Source organism: Spinacia oleracea, chromosome 4 (assembly GCF_020520425.1).
Source record: "Spinacia oleracea cultivar Varoflay chromosome 4, BTI_SOV_V1, whole genome shotgun sequence".
Taxonomy (NCBI): domain Eukaryota; kingdom Viridiplantae; phylum Streptophyta; class Magnoliopsida; order Caryophyllales; family Amaranthaceae; genus Spinacia; species Spinacia oleracea.
In genome coordinates, this window is record NC_079490.1 from 168,506,366 (window position 1) to 168,528,101 (window position 21,736).

Consider the following 21,736-nt stretch of genomic DNA (forward strand, 5'->3'; position numbering starts at 1 on the left):
TTGGCTCCAACTCATGAGTTACCTTTGAAATCTTTATTTTACATTTCAAAAAACAAAACGATAACAACTTACATACCCAGTGGTTTTGGATCCTCTAGAGTTCTAAAATAACTCTTGTTTATGCCAAATTTCGTATGGACGACCTTTGGTTGGGACATAGACGACTAGATAAAATAATTATGCAAATGACAGGAAATAAATGACGGAAAATAAAGAGAGACGAGACAAGAGATGGTGACGCGGAAAACCCGAAAGGGATAAAAACCGCGGGTGGCAATGAGTCCACCAATCCACTATGTTACTGGCATAAAAAGCCTCGTTGAATACAAGTACATTGTTTATTCGCGGGTATGTAAACGATGCTAATAGTAAAACATAGGTAAAAGATAACAGAGTGTACGAAGGGAATACATGAGTGGATGATATGCTTGGGGAGGGCTTGTTGTGGATGAGCTTCATATTACGGCAGTACGCTTGTTGTTAGGGGAAGGAAAGCTTGCTATTCTCTTCTGATCACTTGGATACGGGGAAGATAATAGAAGTAGGAGATGATTAGTTAACCGTAGGTGGTTTGGGTGGTTTTCGAACGGTTTCTCACAGGAGGGTAGATAATGGGAAGTAATATCTTGGGATCGGAGAGGATCCGATGCCTTTAGGTCTTGGATGATGGTGGTATTTATACAGAACTCCAAGTCTAGTATTGTTGAGATAGTTGTGCTAGTAATGCTCCTTGAATTGCTCAACTGATTCCACGATCTTCTAAACCGCTTCCTTGACCTTCTCTAACTGATTTGACCTTGACTCAGCCACAACGACTCCCTAAAAGTAGGAGCTAACTGGTACGATCTGATTCACGTTGACCCGTACATGCGTCGATCTCACGTCATACAAAACGACCCATAACAATAGCCCCCATTTTCCTAATTGTAGCAAGCCGGAAGTTAGGAAAATAATCTTCAAAGCTTGTCACCATGTTCGTTTGTTATCGACGCTAATCTGTCACTGTCTTCGGCTTGTCCGTCGTCTTTCGTACTTAACCTTGTTCAATGACGTCACCACCTGGTGTCATCCACGATTTCTGATAGCACTCGATGTCATCACGCGTATATTGGTGTCTTTATGTCGATGTTGGTGTCCTCAACTTAATGAGATGTAAACCTGACATCTTGTGAAAGAATCGTTTCTCTCAACAAGCGTAAGACGACATAGTGTAATTCTTACAAAACTTTGCGAAAACATGTTAAGACATAGCCGTTAGTTAGGTATCCGGCGTCATGGCCAACTTTTGTATCTTCGTCTGTCTTTTGATATTTGCGGGCGTCGCGGCCGACTGTTGTACCTTAGTCTGTCGTTTGATGTTTACTGCGTCATGGCCAACTGTTGTATCTCAGTCTGTCGTCTGATTTTTACAGGCGTCATGACTAACTGTTGTATCTTAGTCTGTCGTCTGATGTTTACAGGCGTCATGACCAACTGTTGTATCTTAGTCGGTCGTTTGATGTTTACAAGCGTTCCTCTATTGTCGCCGTTGTGTGACATTCATCGTATGCAGGCGATATAAGCCTCTTCGTTTGTTCGTAGTCATGCGAAGAATTTAGAGATGGAAGTTGCGTCGAGTGGGCACAAGGCCGAATCATTTTAATCAGATGTAATGCCATGTGAGGGTAGGTAGCAGGCGACTAAGTTGAATTTACAGGTAAATGAAGTGGATTGTTCGAAGCAAACTTATGACGAATGTCAAGAAGAGTCGAAGAGTTGTGAGGTTTCCTATAACATGAGGACGAGGGATAAGAGGCTTCGATGGTGCAGTCTATGGAAGGAGAGTTTAGCCTATGGGATTTTCGGAACAGTAGTCTAAGTAGGTTTTGAGTATTCTGGGCTGGCTTCGTTTGTCGTCGGTGTTGAAGGGGAAAGACGTGTGTTTTTCTATTTTGTATTTGGCGATTGGTTAGGCGTTTGGACAAGCGTCAAGGGTGCATACACGTCGTTAGCTTAAAATGTTGTTTACGCTGTCTCTGTTGTTCGTTGTGGAATAGATGACACCTGTGAGGTACTCAAAGAGCGAAGTTATGTTCACATAAATAGTACCTGCGTCGTCTGTAGTGGTCGCACTTAGAAGCGACATGTCGTCGTTGGGATCCAATAAGTTTAAGGGTCATGACCATGGAGACGTTGTCGCTTGTAGTTGATAGCGTCGTTCGTTGATGTCGTCTTCTGATGATGTCGTACGCTGCTGTTGTCGTTGGTGATATCGTCAACAAGTGATCTGTAGAGAATAGAAAAGGTAGAGGTGGACGTTCTCTTGATGCGATGTTAGCGTTGATTTTCAAATAAATAAGATGAAACATAAATATAATATAATTGCGTTTGGAAGGATATATTCAATGCGACAGATAACAAAAACTGAAATTGAACTTTAATCGCAGTGTAGTGAAAAATGTAATAAATTAATCAACGCACGAGGTAAGTGTTAGATATTACTTAATATGGGCTCGTGTAACGAAATTACGTCGTGTCGCTGACTGTCCCTTGATGACGATTCTACAATCAACAGCATTGTCCTGATGTTGTGACACCTCTCGTCGCCGATCTTGTTTTCGTTCCTGAGATCATTGTCATCGCTTGTACCACCGTCATCACATTTGGCGTCGTCTCGTCACGTTGAATGATGACGCATCGCTGGTCTTGACACTGTCCATTCCAACGTTGGTCGGCTTATTGGTTGATCCTCGCAATGTGGCACCAGAAAGAACATATGGTTAATGTGAATTCCTTATACTGTCTTAAGAAGTGGACTTTTTCTTAACGTCTTTGGTAAAACCATTTGACAAACTTACATTACAATATGTCGTAAATTAAAATACATGTGAACTCTTTATAAATTACCTTTCTTGTTAATCGATTGACGTCCTATCACTTGTCGTCTTTGGGAAACCCAATGACTTTTCTTTATCCGCCTATTTCGACATGTGATAGTAGTTGAGCCCCCAATGTTTGTACATTTGTCTTAGCGTCGTACCTATTACCAAAATCTTACGACAAGATCATCATGAAAATAAATTGTATCACATCGTCAGTTAAATTTCAAAGTTGTAACAAGTATATTAAACTGAACGGGAGTATGTACTATCTTGCCCCCCTGTGGCGGCTTTAGGAAGATATCATGACTGAAGTCGGCCACAGATATGATGACGTTCGTTTATATTTGACGTCGTACATGCGTGCCAGCATGATGCAACCTCTAAACGTCCTGTCAAGTCAAATTACCTCAAAACGATTTGATAAAATGGTTTAGTCATTAGAGAAATTGAGACATTCATGGTGCGATGCAAAAATTTATTAGTTAACTTGATGAACGTTGAATACGAGACATATTAATACAAGAGAACAACAATGAATGAATTGAAATGAGAAAGTGTGTGAAAAATAGTTTAGAAGTTACTCATGTGTCATCATGGTCATTGATGATGATTATTCGACATTCCGATTTCCTTAGCTTTCTCGGTAGTCTGGTGGCGTCGTGTCATCGGTCATTGCCATCTCGTGGCGTCGGGGCATACCGTCATGATCAAGGTAATTTGTTGTCATTAATATACATACTAACGCGTATAGTCGCGGCATGTCGTTAGTAAATGAAAAATAGTTATCACGGATGATATATGAGAAAATTTCAATAGGATATGAGGTGTTAGTTTATAAAATTTTGACGTCACTAATAAATGAATTGAGTCACTCATACCATTCGATTGTGTTGATGACCCTCACGATCTGCGATGTACGTGGCAGCGACAATACGTGTATATTATAAATAAAAGATAACTCACTTCGAAAGTATGTTCGTACCTTTAGCCCCCATTGATATTCATGTATCAATCAACTATCTGTTGGCGAACTTACGAAGAAATATATTGTTAAAATAAAGATGTTCGATAATTACTTCTACGTACCATGTTTAACGCCAAGAAACTTCTTGTCGTCATAGGGGTAACCAGAATGGTCGCGTCCTGCTGTCGTGACTTGCTGTCGTGGCGTCATGTTGTATCGTCGTGACCTCATGTCGTGTCGTGACCTCGTGTAACACTTCTAGCGTTGGTCGCCTACTTTACTCACGACCTTGCCAAGCGACACGTCAGTACCTGTAGACAAGACAGTACCTTGTCACCTGCATTCTAACGTCGTTCGCCTGATGTACGCATGACCTAGCCAAGCGACACGTCAATACCTGTAGACAAGACAATACTTGGCGACACGACATGATCAAACGACAAGTGGTGACGATGTTAGTACAAAAAGTAGGATAACAACGTATAACATATATTTCAAAGTGCTTTTGGAAATTAAAACAAGCAAAGTATACTATATAAAAAGAAAATCAAGTATACTATATGAAAATTAAATTAGATAGAGTATACTATATGCTCCCCTGTGTCGACTTCAGGACAACTACAAATTCTCCTATTTGATACTTGGACTGAAGTTAGCCACAAAATCTAGTATTGCCGACAATTTGTTGCTGAATCTCCATTTGTCGCCTTCGTTTTTTGAGACGTCGTCGACTGATGTGGAGGTGACGTCGGACGAAACTATGTTGACGTCATGTCATTGGTGGATGACGTCACGTGTTCGCATCTGTTTTAGTGACAACAAGGACTAGAAACAATATTAGTTTAAATTAAAATCACTGGGGTTGAGTTTTATACAATACTTCTCGCGACGTCAAGTGATCAAATCGTCTCTAGATCTTATCAAGGTACGAGACAACTCATATTGTATCTTGTTTGTGGTGATATCTGTATGATGGTCCGTGACGTCTAGACCGAAACCTGTCACGTATTCGAAAACGAGGCCAAACGATTAGAGTTGAATATTATAAATATTAGTAGCTATTTTCGATGTCATCAAGTGTTGGTGTCGTTGTTGTCACGATATGCATCATCTAGGTTGAATTCGACCACTCAAACGCGTCGCTTCTAGCGATGACACCTGCTGATGTCGACACCTGATCTGGCGACGACATGTACCCTGACGTCATTCCATATTCCATCAACTAACGAGCCTGGCGACGACACCTGACCCGTCGACGACGCCTGACCTTCGACGACACCTGACCCGTCGACGAGACCTGACCGTCGACGACACCTGACCTTCGACGACACCTGACCCGTCGGTGACTCCTGACCGGTCGGTACACCTGATCCGTCGATGACACCTGACAGTCGACGACACCTGACGGTCGACGACGCCTGACCCGTCGACGACACCTGTCATGTTGATGACATGTGCCCTGACGTAGCTCCATCTCATGGTGGCGACAAAGTATGACAACAATCCATAGTCTGACGACAAATTTATTGGTGAACCCAAGTGGGTCGGATATTGTGTTTGAGAGAATATTTGTGGATATGTGTTTGAAGATAAATCTAGCCATCTCCCCACAGACGGCGCCAAACTGTTTATGCCAAATTTCGTATGGACGACCTTTGGTTGGGACATAGTGAAGGAAATAATGCCCTTGGTCCAAGTATGCATTCTATGATAAGTCTAATAAATGCGGTTCAGTATTAATTAACAAGTTAATAATTCAGTGAGATCAAGTGAGCTGAATGCCTAGCTAGAGGCCGCTTCAGTTCAAGTGGAATTAATGATATTAATCCACAGCTTACTCTTGACTGAACCCGTAGGGTCACACAAATAGTACGTAAACGGATCAAGTATTTAATGGCATTAAATACTCCATCTATGAATATTCGGAATCGACGGATCTTGGTTTCAGTGGGAGCTGAGATCGTCACAGGCAAGAAATGAATACTCCGGAAACGATGATATTGCCGGAAACGGAAATATGGATCGTATCGGAAATATAAATATTATCCAAGTCGTAGATGTTGCCGGAAACGGAAACATGGTACGTATCGGAAAATATTATCGGAAATGGAAATATTGCCAGAATCGGAAATATTGCCGGAAACGGAAATATTGTCAGAATCGGAAATATTATCGGAATCGGAAAATAATTCCGGAAACGGAAATATTAAATATTTGTTCGAAACGGAAATTAATTCCGGAATCGGAAATATTAAATATTGTTCGTATCGGAAATGAATTCCGGAATCGGAAATTTAATCGGAAGCGTATCGTACGAATAAGCATCGGACGAGGCCTGCCGGACGAGGGCCCAGCACGAAGCCAGGCCATCGCCCAGCAAGCCAAGCACGCCACACGAACAGCCAAGGCCACGCCAGGCCCAGCGCAAGGCCAGGCCCAGCAGGCCGAGGCAGCGCGCACAGCGCGCGCAGCGCGCGCAGGAGCTACGTGGGCTTGTAGCTCGCGTAGGCCTCGCTGCGTGGGCTGCTGCTCGCACGCACGCGCATGGGCGGCCCATCGTGGCTGCCGTGTGTGTGTGCGTGAGTGTTTGTGTTCATGAACGATTCCTAAAACATGCAGAGTTCGGTTAATGATTAAATTCCTAATTCTATTAGATAAATTAATTAATTAGAGTTCTTGTAGGATTCTAGGTTTAATTAATTTGTATCTGAATAGGATTCCAATTCCCTTTTCATACCCCTATAAATATGTGGCCTGGGTTCACAATTTATAACGAGTTTCAAAGTATTCAAAGTGAGTTTTTGAGAGAAAAATTCAATCACACATCTTGCTCAAAAGTGCCGAAAATTCTAGTACCTTAAGGGCGATTCTAGTTGGTCAATCTTAAGGCGGATCCGGACGTGCTGTGGACTATCTACGGAGGGACGACACTTGGAGTCCTAAAGACTTGTTCTTGTTCGGTTCGGGCGCAGCTAGGAAAGGCACGCAACAAAGAGTATGCATCTAAATTATGCTATATGATTATGTGTAAATAATATGTATTCCTGGGTTAATGGTTGTTTCCGCATGATTTATGTAATATCATATGTATCATAACCTAACAGTGGTATCACGAGCCCCTTATTATTTTCATAATCTAATTTGCATAAACATGGTTAAATATTACAAATTTGCAAGAATTAAAAGGGGTGATTAATTTTCGTAATTGTTAATTAATTGCAAATTGCGTTTATTTAATTATACGTACGCAGTTTTTCGGCAGTTTCTTCGTTACTCATCCAAATCGAGTGATTTTTGTGTCAATTCCGCATGTAAAAGGCATTCTAAAATTTTGACAAAAATAGTGTTTTTCTGCCGAACCCAGAATTCTCAAATTCGAAGCCTAACTATGACTTTTCGAAGGTTTTAGTTTTTCGAATGCAAAATTTTGTAAATTTAAGATGTTAAATTAAATATTTGCGATTCTTGTTGATAAATCTTGAATTTTTGATTGACCTACTGTATATGTTTAACAAGTTTGAATGCCTAGCCTTGTTAATTATGCAATCTAATTTGTAATTATGATTAATTTGTTGAAAATTAGAATAATTTAGAATTAATTTGATTTTCATAATTAATTATAATTTAATTAGAAACCTATGATTAAAAACCACCATAAAAATTGTAAATTTATGATAAATTTTAAATTTTTATGACCTAGACTTGAATCCATGTAAATCGGAAATCAATTGAATAATAAATTTTCGATTTTTTCGCCCTAAAATTATGAAATTAATATTATTTATTAATTTGTCATTAATTTTAAATAAAAATTTTAAATTTTTTATGCGATTCGTTCATAAAACTTGCACGCACAAAGCAATGGACGCTTCGTGTTACCCTTAAGGGGTGTTGTATAGTGCGGGCATGCGACGACGAGCAAGGGAGCTCGTCGCCCGTGCGGCACGAATGCAATGAGCAAGGGCGTAGTGCACGAGCACAAGGCAGCAGCCCTGCCTTGTGTCGTGTGCCACGAGCTATGAACAAATGGGCATGGGCGAAACGCAAGCCAAGGCAGTCGCGTGTGGGCAGCAAGCGAGCTGCGCCACAACGCGCACTGCCTCGCGCAAGAGCGCGCAGCCTCGCGCGCAGCGAGCGCAAGCTCGCGTGCCACGAGCGCTGCGCCCAGCGTTGCTCGCGCGCACAGCGAGCGATGTCGCGCGCCTAGCGAGCGATGTCGCGCGCACAGCGAGCGATGGCTCGCGCGCACAGCGAGCAATGGCTCGCGCGCACAGCGAGCTATGGAGCGCGCGCAGCGAGCGCTGGCGAGCGCGCACTGCGAGCGATGGCTCGCGTGCGATGAGCGCTGGCGCGCGCAGCGAGCACCACAGCGTGCGGAGGCTTGCGATGGTGATGCAGCAGCTATGCGACGAGCGCATGGGCTGCGCGCACATGGCCAGCGATGGCTGTGTACGTGCGGCCCATGGGCGTGCAATGCGTAGGGTGTTTGCGTTGCGATTAGATCGTTTTGAATGTTTAATTTGAAATTTTTCAGTTTACGTAATTTTAATTAATTTTAAAATTAATAATTTAAATTATTTTCTAGGATTTTAATTTTGAATATTGTAATTATAATAAATTTTATTTATTCTAATTATTTTACTAAAATTAAAATCATGAATTAATTTAAATAACGACTGAAATTAAATTAAACTTTTTGGATTCAATTATAAATTTATATGAGCTTTAAATTTTAATTAAAATTGTATGTTTCCGGTTAGACTAGAAATACATTTTTATGTTTAAAATTAGTAAAGCATATGAATTTATTGGTTTAAGTGGGAGCACTTTTTAGTCATAAACTCTTGATTAGGTCTACAAATCCTTAAGGTTAAAACAACTTGATTAGAATTAATAAGGACTGAATAATTGGTAGATTATTGGTGCCCTTGATTAATTGCTGCAAATATTTACGTGATGCATAATGTGTTTTACTAACCAGCTAAGTGGGCCATTCATGATAATGAATGGGTGAATGGTATATATTGTATATGTACTGTTTTGCAGGTTATGAAGTGACTAGTATGGCCCAAATAGGATAGAAAATATGGTCTGCGTACCATTAATTTGAATGTAATTGGTCTAAAGTACCAAAGTTATTTTTCAATTCAAATATGGTCTGCGAACCATCAAATAGTTGTAATTAGTTATAGCTTATCCTATTTGAAGAAAATGGTGCCTCCCACAGAGATTTTCAAGACGGACTTTGAAGTCAAAGCTTCAAGATGAAGTCGGGCCATACTAGATCACATTTATCTTATGCATGTTTTAAGTTATTTATTGCTTTTAAATATGTCTTAAAATGCATGAGATCAAAAGCTTGATTATGTTGCATGATTAAGGATTTTAGTTCACTTAAAATCTAACCAACATAGTAAGAGCCTTAAGTTCCAAATTTAAAAATTGAGTTAAAAGGTGCCATGCCAAAATATACACTTGCTTGGATATCCTTTACATCAATCTAGTAATAGTTTTTGCTCAGCGAGGTGTTACTTATTGGTCCTAAAGGGGCAAGGTACACAAATAATTGTGAGTACATGTTAGTTTTGGTGAAACTCAACGATATAAGTAAGGAGTCCTTTTATGTCGTGGAAAAATCGATAGGTTTACCTAATAAGTTCTTAGACGTACCTATCAACCAAGAATAGTTTCTAGACTATTAGCAAAAGGCTTTTGCTTACCTAAGATGTTCTAGGATTAAGTCGACAAACTGTGCTTAGTTCTTCAATGATTTTAGGATCTTGGAATCATTTTATTCACACCTGCCGGAACACATAACTTGAATAAAATGCTTAATAAACATTGAATTATGCATGTATGCTAGAATTTAAGTTTATTAAGAGAAACTGTGAATGGTTATTTATTTGTTTATTCTTTTCAATTGTAGTTTTAATATGGCAAACAACAATCAAAACATCATCATGGGTTCTGAGCTTATGGTCAAGCTGAACCTGACAAATTTTCTTGAATGGGAAGCTAAGCTAGTTGAAATAGTCAAACTCAATGGACTTGAGTATGTACTGTCACATCCCATGCCAAGCTACTATGCCAGAGACATGACCCCTGAGAGATTTTACGCCTGGGATGCGGATCTCAAAAAGGTTATGAGTCTCATGCTGAACAATATCCCTGATGATTGGGCTAAAAGGTTTGTAGCCTATGAACCTTTTACGCTCATCAAGAATCTGAGGGATATCTGTCGTGGAAGTACGGAGGACAGGGACCTGAACGTCCATGAGTTGATTGAATCAATGTCTGGTCTAAAGGTTAGTTCTCCCAACAGGTGTTATAGGATGGAGGTCCAAGAAACACATGTTCAGCTCCTTCGCACTAAACAGAGGGTAGGCGTCCCACTGAGGTTCCATGTGGATCTTATGTGTTCATACTTTGATCGCCTAAGTCTACTAGGAACACCAATAAGCGAAAGGATGGCAGTCTCTGTCTTGCTCAATTCACTACACAGTGGGTTTGGTCGCTTCAAGCAACTATACCTAAGTGAACCAAGAGAAGAAACAGTTGCAGAATTTGTTCACCTTGTCAGAAAGGCTGAAATAATACTGGACTGTGAAGCCAAAGATTTACTCAAGGCTAGAAAGAGACCGTTCAAGAAAGGTGGAAAGTCCAAGGGCAATGCTAAATCAAAGCAGGACAAGTCCACATCAAGCTGTCTTTATTGTGATGGAATAGGCCATTACAAAAGAGAATGTCCAAAGCTAAAGGAAGATCAGAAGAACGGAACAGTCGTTCCATCTTCAGGTATTTTCGTTATAGACTGTATACTTGCTAATTCAACTTCTTTGGTATTAGATACAGGTTGTGGCTCACACTTATGTTCCAATCCACAGGGACTAAGAAGAAGTAGAAAGTTAAGCAAGGGTGAAGTCGACCTACGAGTGGGAAATGGAGCACGGATTGCTACATTAGCTGTAGGAACTTACTATTTGTCGTTGCCCTCCGGGCTAGTTTTGGAACTGGAAGAATGTTTCCATGTTCCAAGTCTTACTAAAAACATCATTTCAGTTTCTTGCTTAGATGCTAAGGGATTTTCCTTTTTAATAAAAGACAATAGTTGTTCGTTTTATTTTAAAGAGATGTTTTATGGATCTGCTAGATTAGTCAATGGACTTTATTTATTAGATCACGACAAACAAGTATATACCATAAATACCAAAAAGGCCAAAAAGAATGATTCAGATCTCACCTATCTGTGGCATTGTCGATTAGGCCATATAAACTTGAAACGCTTAGAAAGACTTCAAAAGGAAGGAATTCTAGAACCATTTGACTTAGAGGATTATGGTAAATGCGAATCATGTTTACTTGGCAAAATGACAAAGCAACCTTTCTCTAAAGTTGGAGAAAGAGCAAATGAACTATTGGGTTTAATCCATACAGATGTATGTGGACCAATGAGTACAAATGCTAGAGGTGGTTTCAGCTACTTTATCACTTTCACTGATGACTTCAGTAGGTATGGTTATGTCTACCTAATGAAGCATAAGTCTGAATCCTTTGACAAATTCAAGGAATTTCAGAGTGAAGTAGAGAATCAATTAGGCAAGAAGATTAAGGCACTGCGGTCTGATAGAGGCGGTGAATATCTGAGCTATGAATTTGATGACCATCTGAAAGAATGTGGAATTCTATCAGAATTGACTCCTCCTGGAACACCACAATGGAATGGTGTGTCGGAACGAAGGAACAGAACCTTGCTAGACATGGTCAGGTCAATGATGGGTCAGGCCGAACTTCCATTAGAATTTTGGGGACATGCACTAAATACAGCTGCACTCACTATAAATAGAGCTCCGTCTAAAGCTGTCGAAAAGACTCCATACGAATTATGGTTTGGAAAGCCTCCAAATGTGTCTTTTCTTAAGATTTGGGGATGTGAAGTATACGTCAAACGATTAATTTCAGACAAACTTCATCCAAAATCTGACAAATGTATCCTTGTGGGCTATCCAAAGGAAACAAAGGGGTATTACTTCTACAATACATCTGAGAACAAGGTGTTTGTTGCTCGAGATGGTGTCTTTTTGGAGAAGGATCACATTTCCAAAATGACAAGTGGGAGAAAAGTAGACCTCGAAGAAATTCGAGTCGAACAACAAACTCTAGAGAATGCTCAAGATGACATTCAGGATGAAACTCAGAGATCTTTAGAAGAATCTGGTGAGAATCATGGTCAATCTAGAAATGTTGCCCCGCGTAGATCGCAAAGATATAGATCTCAACCGGAAAGGTACTTAGGTATTTTGACGAACGAGAGCTATGACGTTCTATTACTTGAAAGTGATGAACCTGCGACTTACAAACAAGCTATGACGAGCCCTAGCTCCAAGCAATGGCAAGAAGCCATGCAATCTGAATTAGACTCCATGTCTGAAAACCGAGTATGGGATTTGGTCGATTTGCCAGATGGCTACCAAGCCATTGGAAGCAAATGGGTTTTCAAACTGAAAAAGGACAAGGATGGGAAACTTGAAGTTTTCAAAGCTAGATTGGTTGCAAAAGGTTACAGGCAAGTCCACGGTGTGGACTACGATGAAACCTTTTCACCAGTTGCAATGCTAAAGTCTATTCGGATAATGTTAGCAATCGCTGCATATTACGATTACGAAATATGGCAGATGGATGTCAAAACTGCTTTCTTAAACGGCGTTTTAACAGAAACTGTGTTTATGACACAGCCTGAAGGTTTTGAGGATCCAAAGAATGCTAAAAAGGTATGCAAGCTAAAGAAGTCAATCTACGGATTGAAGCAGGCATCCAGGAGCTGGAATATACGTTTTGATGAAGCAGTCAGTGACTTTGGTTTCATCAAGAACGCAGACGAATCTTGTGTATACAAGAAGGTCAGTGGGAGCAAAATTGCTTTCCTAGTATTATATGTCGACGACATATTACTTATCGGAAATGACAAGATTTGGCTTGGGAAATGTTTTTCGATGAAGGATCTAGGAGAAGCACAGTACATATTGGGCATCAAGATTTACAGAGATAGATCTAAAAGGATGATTGGACTTAGTCAAAGCACTTATATCAATAAGGTGCTTGATAGGTTCAAGATGGCGGACTCCAAGCGAGGCTACCTACCCATGTCTCATGGAATGACTCTAAGCAAGACTCAGTGCCCAAAAACACTTGATGAGCGTAGACGAATGAATGGGATTCCATATGCATCATTGATTGGTTCAATAATGTATGCTATGATATGTACACGCCCGGATGTTGCGTACGCACTCAGTGCTACGAGCAGATACCAGTCAGACCCAGGAGAGGCGCATTGGACTGCTGCCAAGAACATTCTGAAGTACCTAAAAAGGCACAAAGATGACTTCCTGGTCTATGGTGGAGATGATGAATTAATTGTTAAAGGCTATACGGACGCAAGTTTCCAAACCGACAAAGATGATTTCAGATCACAGTCTGGGTTTGTCTTCTGCCTCAACGGAGGAGCAGTAAGCTGGAAAAGTGCTAAGCAAAGCACCATTGCGGATTCTACAACTGAAGCGGAGTACATTGCTGCACATGAAGCAGCAAAGGAAGCTATATGGCTAAGGAAGTTCATAGGTGAACTTGGTGTAGTCCCCTCCATTAAAGGACCAATAGCCCTGTATTGTGACAATAACGGAGCTATTGCACAGGCAAAAGAGCCTAGACACCACCAGAGAGTCAAGCATGTACTTCGTAGATTTCACCTTCTACGAGAGTTCGTTGAAAGAAAAGAAGTCGAGATAAGCAAAATTGGAACTGATGACAACATATCAGATCCATTAACTAAACCTCTGCCGCAGGCGAAGCACAACTCGCACACTGCAGCTATGGGAATCAAGCATATTGGAGAATGGCTTTGATGTCTCTGTTTAATGTTTTAAAGTTTTAGAGTTTAAATCTTTGTAAAACATTATTGGTTAATCATTCACAATAAATGAAAAGAATTCATTTTTCCATTTAATTTGTGGTTTATTAAATGATGAGTCCCTTCAATTTGACGATATATTCAAGATAGACTGTCAGGACCAGTCCTGTGACTAAGAAATGTCTATCAAGTGAACTTGAATGTCAAAGGTTGAAAATGGTCCCTAATCGGAGTTTTCTATAAAATTGGACGCATAGAAAACGTTAGACGATTAGAATGCAAGATGACTAGTAGTTCTGTTTCTTGAACTATGTGGACATGGCAATGTCATAATCATTTGCATAGATACTTACTTTGGGAAGACTAGTATCGGACAAGACCTATGAAACTTTACTGTAAGAGATGAAAATCTGTCATAAGTAAATTTCATTAAATTATTAGACACTAAATCCTCAATACCTGAGTGATTTGAGATTACTTGTTTGAGAACTGGTTGCTTTGACGTTGACCAACCGTCGCACCGTAAAAGGAGGCTATAAAGGCAACGCTCAGGTAATCACCTATCAAACGAAGTCTAATCTCAAGATCGCAAGATTGGGATTGTCCTCCCATAAATCGGGATGAGATGCTTAAAAGTTGTACAAGGCCACTCGGAGAGCTAGAAACTGTGAAATGCATGGCCGTGCTCGGATGAATCATAGGCTATGATTATCTGTTTATTTGATCAGTTGAACTCTGAAACCGAGGAACACCTCTGGACATAATAAGGATGACAACTCTTACCTTATGTTCAAGAGCAAGCATCGAGCGACAAAGGAATTAGGAAATGCACACTTGTCCCTAAGGACAAGTGGGAGACTGAAGGAAATAATGCCCTTGGTCCAAGTATGCATTCTATGATAAGTCTAATAAATGCGGTTCAGTATTAATTAACAAGTTAATAATTCAGTGAGATCAAGTGAGCTGAATGCCTAGCTAGAGGCCGCTTCAGTTCAAGTGGAATTAATGATATTAATCCACAACTTACTCTTGACTGAACCCGTAGGGTCACACAAATAGTACGTAAACGGATCAAGTATTTAATGGCATTAAATACTCCATCTATGAATATTCGGAATCGACGGATCTTGGTTTCAGTGGGAGCTGAGATCGTCACAGGCAAGAAATGAATACTCCGGAAACGATGATATTGCCGGAAACGGAAATATGGATCGTATCGGAAATATAAATATTATCCAAGTCGTAGATGTTGCCGGAAACGGAAACATGGTACGTATCGGAAAATATTATCGGAAATGGAAATATTGCCAGAATCAGAAATATTGCCGGAAACGGAAATATTGTCAGAACCGGAAATATTATCGGAATCGGAAAATAATTCCGGAAACGGAAATATTAAATATTTGTTCGAAACGGAAATTAATTCCGGAATCGGAAATATTAAATATTGTTCGTATCGGAAATGAATTCCGGAATCGGAAATTTAATCGGAAGCGTATCGTACGAATAAGCATCGGACGAGGCCTGCCGGACGAGGGCCCAGCACGAAGCCAGGCCATCGCCCAGCAAGCCAAGCGCGCCACACGAACAGCCAAGGCCACGCCAGGCCCAGCGCAAGGCCAGGCCCAGCAGGCCGAGGCAGCGCGCACAGCGCGCGCAGCGCGCGCAGGAGCTGCGTGGGCTTGTAGCTCGCGTAGGCCTCGCTGCGTGGGCTGCTGCTCGCACGCACGCGCATGGGCGGCCCATCGTGGCTGCCGTGTGTGTGTGCGTGAGTGTTTGTGTTCATGAACGATTCCTAAAACATGCAGAGTTCGGTTAATGATTAAATTCCTAATTCTATTAGATAAATTAATTAATTAGAGTTCTTGTAGGATTCTAGGTTTAATTAATTTGTATCTGAATAGGATTCCAATTCCCTTTCCATACCCCTATAAATATGTGGCCTGGGTTCACAATTTATAACGAGTTTCAAAGTATTCAAAGTGAGTTTTTGAGAGAAAAATTCAATCACACATCTTGCTCAAAAGTGCCGAAAATTCTAGTACCTTAAGGGCGATTCTAGTTGGTCAATCTTAAGGCGGATCCGGACGTGCTGTGGACTATCTACGGAGGGACGACACTTGGAGTCCTAAAGACTTGTTCTTGTTCGGTTCGGGCGCAGCTAGGGAAGGCACGCAACAAAGAGTATGCATCTAAATTATGCTATATGATTATGTGTAAATAATATGTATTCCTGGGTTAATGGTTGTTTCCGCATGATTTATGTAATATCATGTATCATAACCTAACACATAGACGACTAGATAAAATAATTATGCAAATGACAGGAAATAAATGACGGAAAATAAAGAGAGACGAGACAAGAGATGGTGACGCGGAAAACCCGAAAGGGATAAAAACCGCGGGTGGCAATGAGTCCACCAATCCACTATGTTACTGGCATAAAAAGCCTCGTTGAATACAAGTACATTGTTTATTCACGGGTATGTAAACGATGCTAATAGTAAAACATAGGTAAAAGATAACAGGGTGTACGAAGGGAATACATGAGTGGATGATATGCTTGGGGAGGGCTTGTTGTGGATGAGCTTCGTATTACGGCAGTACGCTTGTTGTTAGGGGAAGGAAAGCTTGCTATTCTCTTCTGATCACTTGGATACGGGGAAGATAATAGAAGTAGGAGATGATTAGTTAACCGTAGGTGGTTTGGGTGGTTTTCGAACGGTTTCTCACAGGAGGGTAGATAATGGGAAGTAATATCTTGGGATCGGAGAGGATCCGATGCCTTTAGGTCTTGGATGATGGTGGTATTTATACAGAACTCCAAGTCTAGTATTGTTGAGATAGTTGTGCTAGTAATGCTCCTTGAATTGCTCAACTGATTCCACGATCTTCTAAACCGCTTCCTTGACCTTCTCTAACTGATTTGACCTTGACTCAGCCACAACGACTCCCTAAAAATAGGAGCTAACTGGTACGATCTGATTCACGTTGACCCGTTCATGCGTCGATCTCACGTCATACAAAACGACCCATAACAACTCTACAAGGTAGAGTTTGAACATATCAACCATTAAATAAAAAATCAATGAAAAACCTCTTTTAATTTATTATTGTTTGATTAATTAGGCGAATGTGGCAAATCAACCCCATAACTTAAGTGTTATATGCAAATTAGCCTTTTAACTTTTAATGGTAGCAAATTAACCCCACAACTGTCATGGAACATGTAATTAACTCCCTAATGTCATTTTCCGGCCAAATACCACAAGAAAAGATAATAGTTGCCACTACCGTTAATTTCATGATTATTATGAACCAAGAATTGACAAAAAGAAGAATAATCACTCATTAATTTCATGTACAACTTATATACCGCTTAAAAAAAAATTACATCTCATACAAATACATTTGTTGTATGATAAATAATCCAATATTATCCATGCGAAAACCGAAGGATATATAAGACGAAAGAATATGGCAGAAGCACTAAAGAACTGTAGTTTTGTTCTTTATCATCGAATGGTTTTAAGGGTGAGATTAATTGTAGACATGAACAGGTCTAAGGGAAGAAAAATAGGTAGAAGATGAACACATGAGATGAAAAATACTGAGGATTTTAAGGGAGTGAGAAGCGGAAATGATACTAAAAACCTAATAATTCACATTTATAAATGAGGAAAATAAAATTATGTAAGTTTTCCGGCAATAATTATGGTTTCAGGATGATTTTGGTCGGAAAATGATACGAGAGAGTAAATTACACTTTGTATGATAGTCATGGGGTTAATTTGCTACATGTAAAACTTAGAGGGTTAATTTGCACATAACCCTTAAGTTATGGGGCTGATTTGCCACATTGGTGAATTAGGCGAATTGACATAAACAACACACTTTAAACAATTTGTCAAGTATTGCGTAATTAATTACTCCATTTTTTTTTATTTTGTAATAATTCGTTTACTTTTGTACTTTGTAAATACTTTATCTAAAGGTGTTACTTCAAAAATGATTTATTGTAATTGATATATTATTTCCTTTTATACCCAAAAAATGATTTCATACAGTTTGTATTACTTCTTTTATCCCAAACTACTTGCACTAGCTATTTTGAATTTTTACACTATTCACACAATTCACTTTGACCATATTTTATTTCTAGTATATGAAAACCAATGTTAATATAATAATATGTAATATATTATTGACTTTATCTTAATATATATTTTAAAAATATTAACATTTTCAAGTTTTTTCTAATATGTAGTTGAATATATTAGTAATCAAAGTTGTGTATAGGCAAATGTGTCCAGTTAAAATAGAGCAAGTAAGTTATTTTTTACTTCGTAATTACTGTAATAAATGGTTTGTTGTACATAGTAATGGATTACTTTGTTTTTATTATACCAAAAAAAAGGATTTCATGTAGTTTGTATTTTTATTTTTGGCAATAATCAAGTCAAAAACATACTTTAAAAAATAAAAAATAAACACTTGTGAACTACTCCGTATGATTTTCTTTCTCGCCGTAGATTATGCTTGATGAATAATTGTAGAACAAAAAATTCAAAAGGTCTTGCGCGCACGAGGTGTACAATAAATTTATTGTACACCAAGATAACTTTTATGCAGTTTTTTGTAACTTTAACCTATTTTTCTGTAACTTTTATATTATAAAATTAAAAAGTTGATAGATAAACATTTTAAATGGTTAAATGATTAATTTATACATTATTAGTGATTTTGAAGAAATAATTTTTATTCAAATGAAAAAATTTATCATTAAAAAATAGATAACTTTTACATATATAAATGTAACTTTTAAGCATTTTTAGTCAACTTTTACTCTGGTATACAATATTTATTGTACACCCATTATAAGTAAGAATTTGTGCAAAAAATTAAGCCCATATTAAAGAAACAATTCCCGAATTAAAGAAAGCAAATCCATAACTTAAAATACAATTAAACACGACATAAATTAAAATTGTCAAACTAATTATTTTTAAATATATAAATAGGATATTACCATCAACACCACCCAAAAACCCATAAGTCCGTATATATTGGGGGCATCAAAGGTAAATTTTGAATAATAGATTTTCTTATCATCAATCCGTAATAGCATTAACTCTGGAAATTAAAGTTTTAGTTTTAGCCAAGGAGTGGAAGTGTGGAACTAATTAAAAGTATTTACATAGATCAGTCTTTCACAAAATGTGTGGATTCAAATAACTATATGCTAATCGTCCTTTAAAATCCAACTTACAAAATAAGAGTGCATCTAATGAAGAAATTGTTTGGCAATCACCTCCATCTCCTAAGTATTTCAATTTTAACTTTGATGGTTCCCTTCTTTCTAATGGAAACTCGGTTTTGGATTTCGTTATAATTAGGATCATCTTGGTACCCTTAATATGGGCTTCATATTCATAGGATTCAATTCCGGGATCTTGTCAGCGGAGGTCCTAAAGGAGCGCTATTTCTGGAGGTCAAACACCTTATTGTTGAAGGCAACAATCTTGTCATCAACGCTATCAAGCGGCAGTGGAAGGTCTTTTAGGACGATATTCAACATTATTGCCTGTGTGGAGAAGGATATTATGAATTTCGAGTCGTTATCTTTTCACCACCGCTTACGGGAAGCAAATCAGGTAGTAGATTTCATGGCTAATTATGGTCATAATCGTGCTTCTATGCTTTATTGATTTGACTCTTGTAATGATTTGTTATCCTCTATCATCCAAATTAAGGATGGGTTATAGGGTTAGGTTGGTCATACTTTAGGAGTTAACCTAGTTTCTAAAACCTTATCTCAAAAAAAAATTGATTTTAGATGGCCAAATTTGAGCTGATGATTTCATGTTCGAGTTTGACCTTTAAAGAATCAAATTTAACTTTGTACACGTATGATGAAACAAAAAGAGAAGGAAGAGAAAGAACATAAAGTTTTCTCTGCAAACCAAACCAAGCCTTAATGGCTCGTAAGAAACTTTGAACTTACATTAGCATATAAATTGGGGAAATAATTTTGGCACACAAAACGTTGATTTAGGATCAACTACAGTGAGAATATAATTATTTGTGCTCTACTCACAAACAAGTGTCTAAATCAATTCCCACTAAATTGTTACCAAGAAATCAACAAAATTTTAGCATTACTTCAATTATACTCTGTATAAAAATACTCAAAATTAACCCATACTACCTTCAATGTAAAATTTTCTTTATACTTCCAGTTTTAGTCCGTTTTATTATATTCATGGACATTAAAATTTACTATCTTTCCCATTTTACCCCCACAACATTTACAACTTTCACTCAATTTCTCTTACTTTATTCATTTTTACCCACCGAAATTTTACATATTTCTCTAATTTTATCCATATTTTATTTTATTCACACACCTTTTTATACACTCATCCTCTTTTATCTTTTATCTTAATATTTATGTAAATAATAGAGTAACTGTAAAGATATTTTAAAACGAATGTAGTATTACTTAATACCTCAATTTAAATATCAATGACTATGATACTAATTCAAGTTACACTATCTAACATGACAATCAATCTCAACCGAAGTATACAAAATCAGAGGAGAATCAAATTCATAAATTACTTATTACGAAGTGTTATGGTCTCACTGAAATCCAGAATTCAAGATAAAATCATATAGAGTACTTTTCTAAACTGATAATTATGTCTAGATACACAAATACAAATATTACATTCACATCTAAAGCATCTACAATTCTATACTATATCTTATTACTAAAATCCATCCATAGAGTTGATTATTAATTTATTTTTTCCCATATATTAAAAAAATAATCAAAATCTATCATCTCTCAACATTCAAAAGCAAAAAAAAAAATTAAAAAAAAAAAAAAAAAAATCATAAAAAATTAAGTGGGTTTTAAATCATGAAACATAGCATCCCACCTGATTTCTTCAAGAGCAGGAGTCCAATACTCATCATGATCCTCTTGATGATCATCAACAGCAACTTTATCCTCCTTATTCTGATTCTGATGAAGATTATCATACATCAAAGGGCTTGAGTAACTCTCAAGCTTAGGTGTGGACACAACCACTGAATCATTCTCACCCTCACCCTCACCCTCACCCTCACCCTCATCATTATCATTAATATTATTATTATAATGATCACCCAAATAATCACCATTAGTGAGCATTAATCTATCTTGATAATAATTATTATTAACCATCCCAAATCTCTTGCTATTACTTCTAATCATCATTGACCTCTTCCATCTTGAACTATAACTAATCCCACCATTATTGTTATGATTACCTTTGATCATCATCATCTTCTTCTTCTTCTTGTTCGATAAAACAATTAGTGCTCTTCCATTGTTATCCCTGTGCACCAATGTTGCCATGTAATTCGCCAAGGACTTTTTCGTCTTTTTCAAAACTAGGAGTAGTTTTGCTATAAGATGCTTCTGGGTTCGGGTTCGGGTTTGGGTTTGGGTTTGGGTTTGAGTTTGCTCTGTTCTTGCAAGCTTGAGGATTTCGAGGCGGTGTTTGGCGATTGAAATACCCATACTCTGAAGAAATTCGTGGTTGAAGTAGGAGATATCGTCTTCTTCTAGCTCGTTCTGGGAAAATGCTAACCCATATTCATACACAATCGAGGACTCTAATCCTGTTTTTAATAACCATGAATACCAATCCATGATTAAAGAAAAGAAAACTGATTTTTTCGAAGTTGAAATTGGTTGATAATATCGAGTTTTGAAAAACAAAAACGGAAAACCCAGTATAAATCCAGACGAAGTTTGGAATAAAGAAAAAGGGCTACAAATAAATTGAAGTGTGTATAACAATAAAATAAAAGTTGTTATGGGAGGCTTGAAATGTGTCTGGAAAGGGGCAGTTGGGGGTAGTTTGTGAGTATATAAAAGGAAGATTTAGGTGAAGATTTTTCAACTTTTTGTTAAGAAGTTAATTTTGATTAATTAGTGGGAATTAAAAAGGGTAG

At 38.3% G+C, this 21,736-nt stretch overlaps 1 protein-coding gene across 1 annotated transcript; it reads right to left on the reverse strand.

Annotated features, from left to right (window-relative positions):
• Window positions 1-20,387: 20,387 nt before the first annotated feature.
• On the reverse strand, window positions 20,388-21,736 carry LOC110784226 (uncharacterized). The gene has a single exon (XM_021988654.2). It carries the CDS (start codon window positions 21,429-21,431, stop codon window positions 20,637-20,639), a length of 795 nt encoding a protein of 264 aa, XP_021844346.2. The 5' UTR covers window positions 21,432-21,736; the 3' UTR covers window positions 20,388-20,636.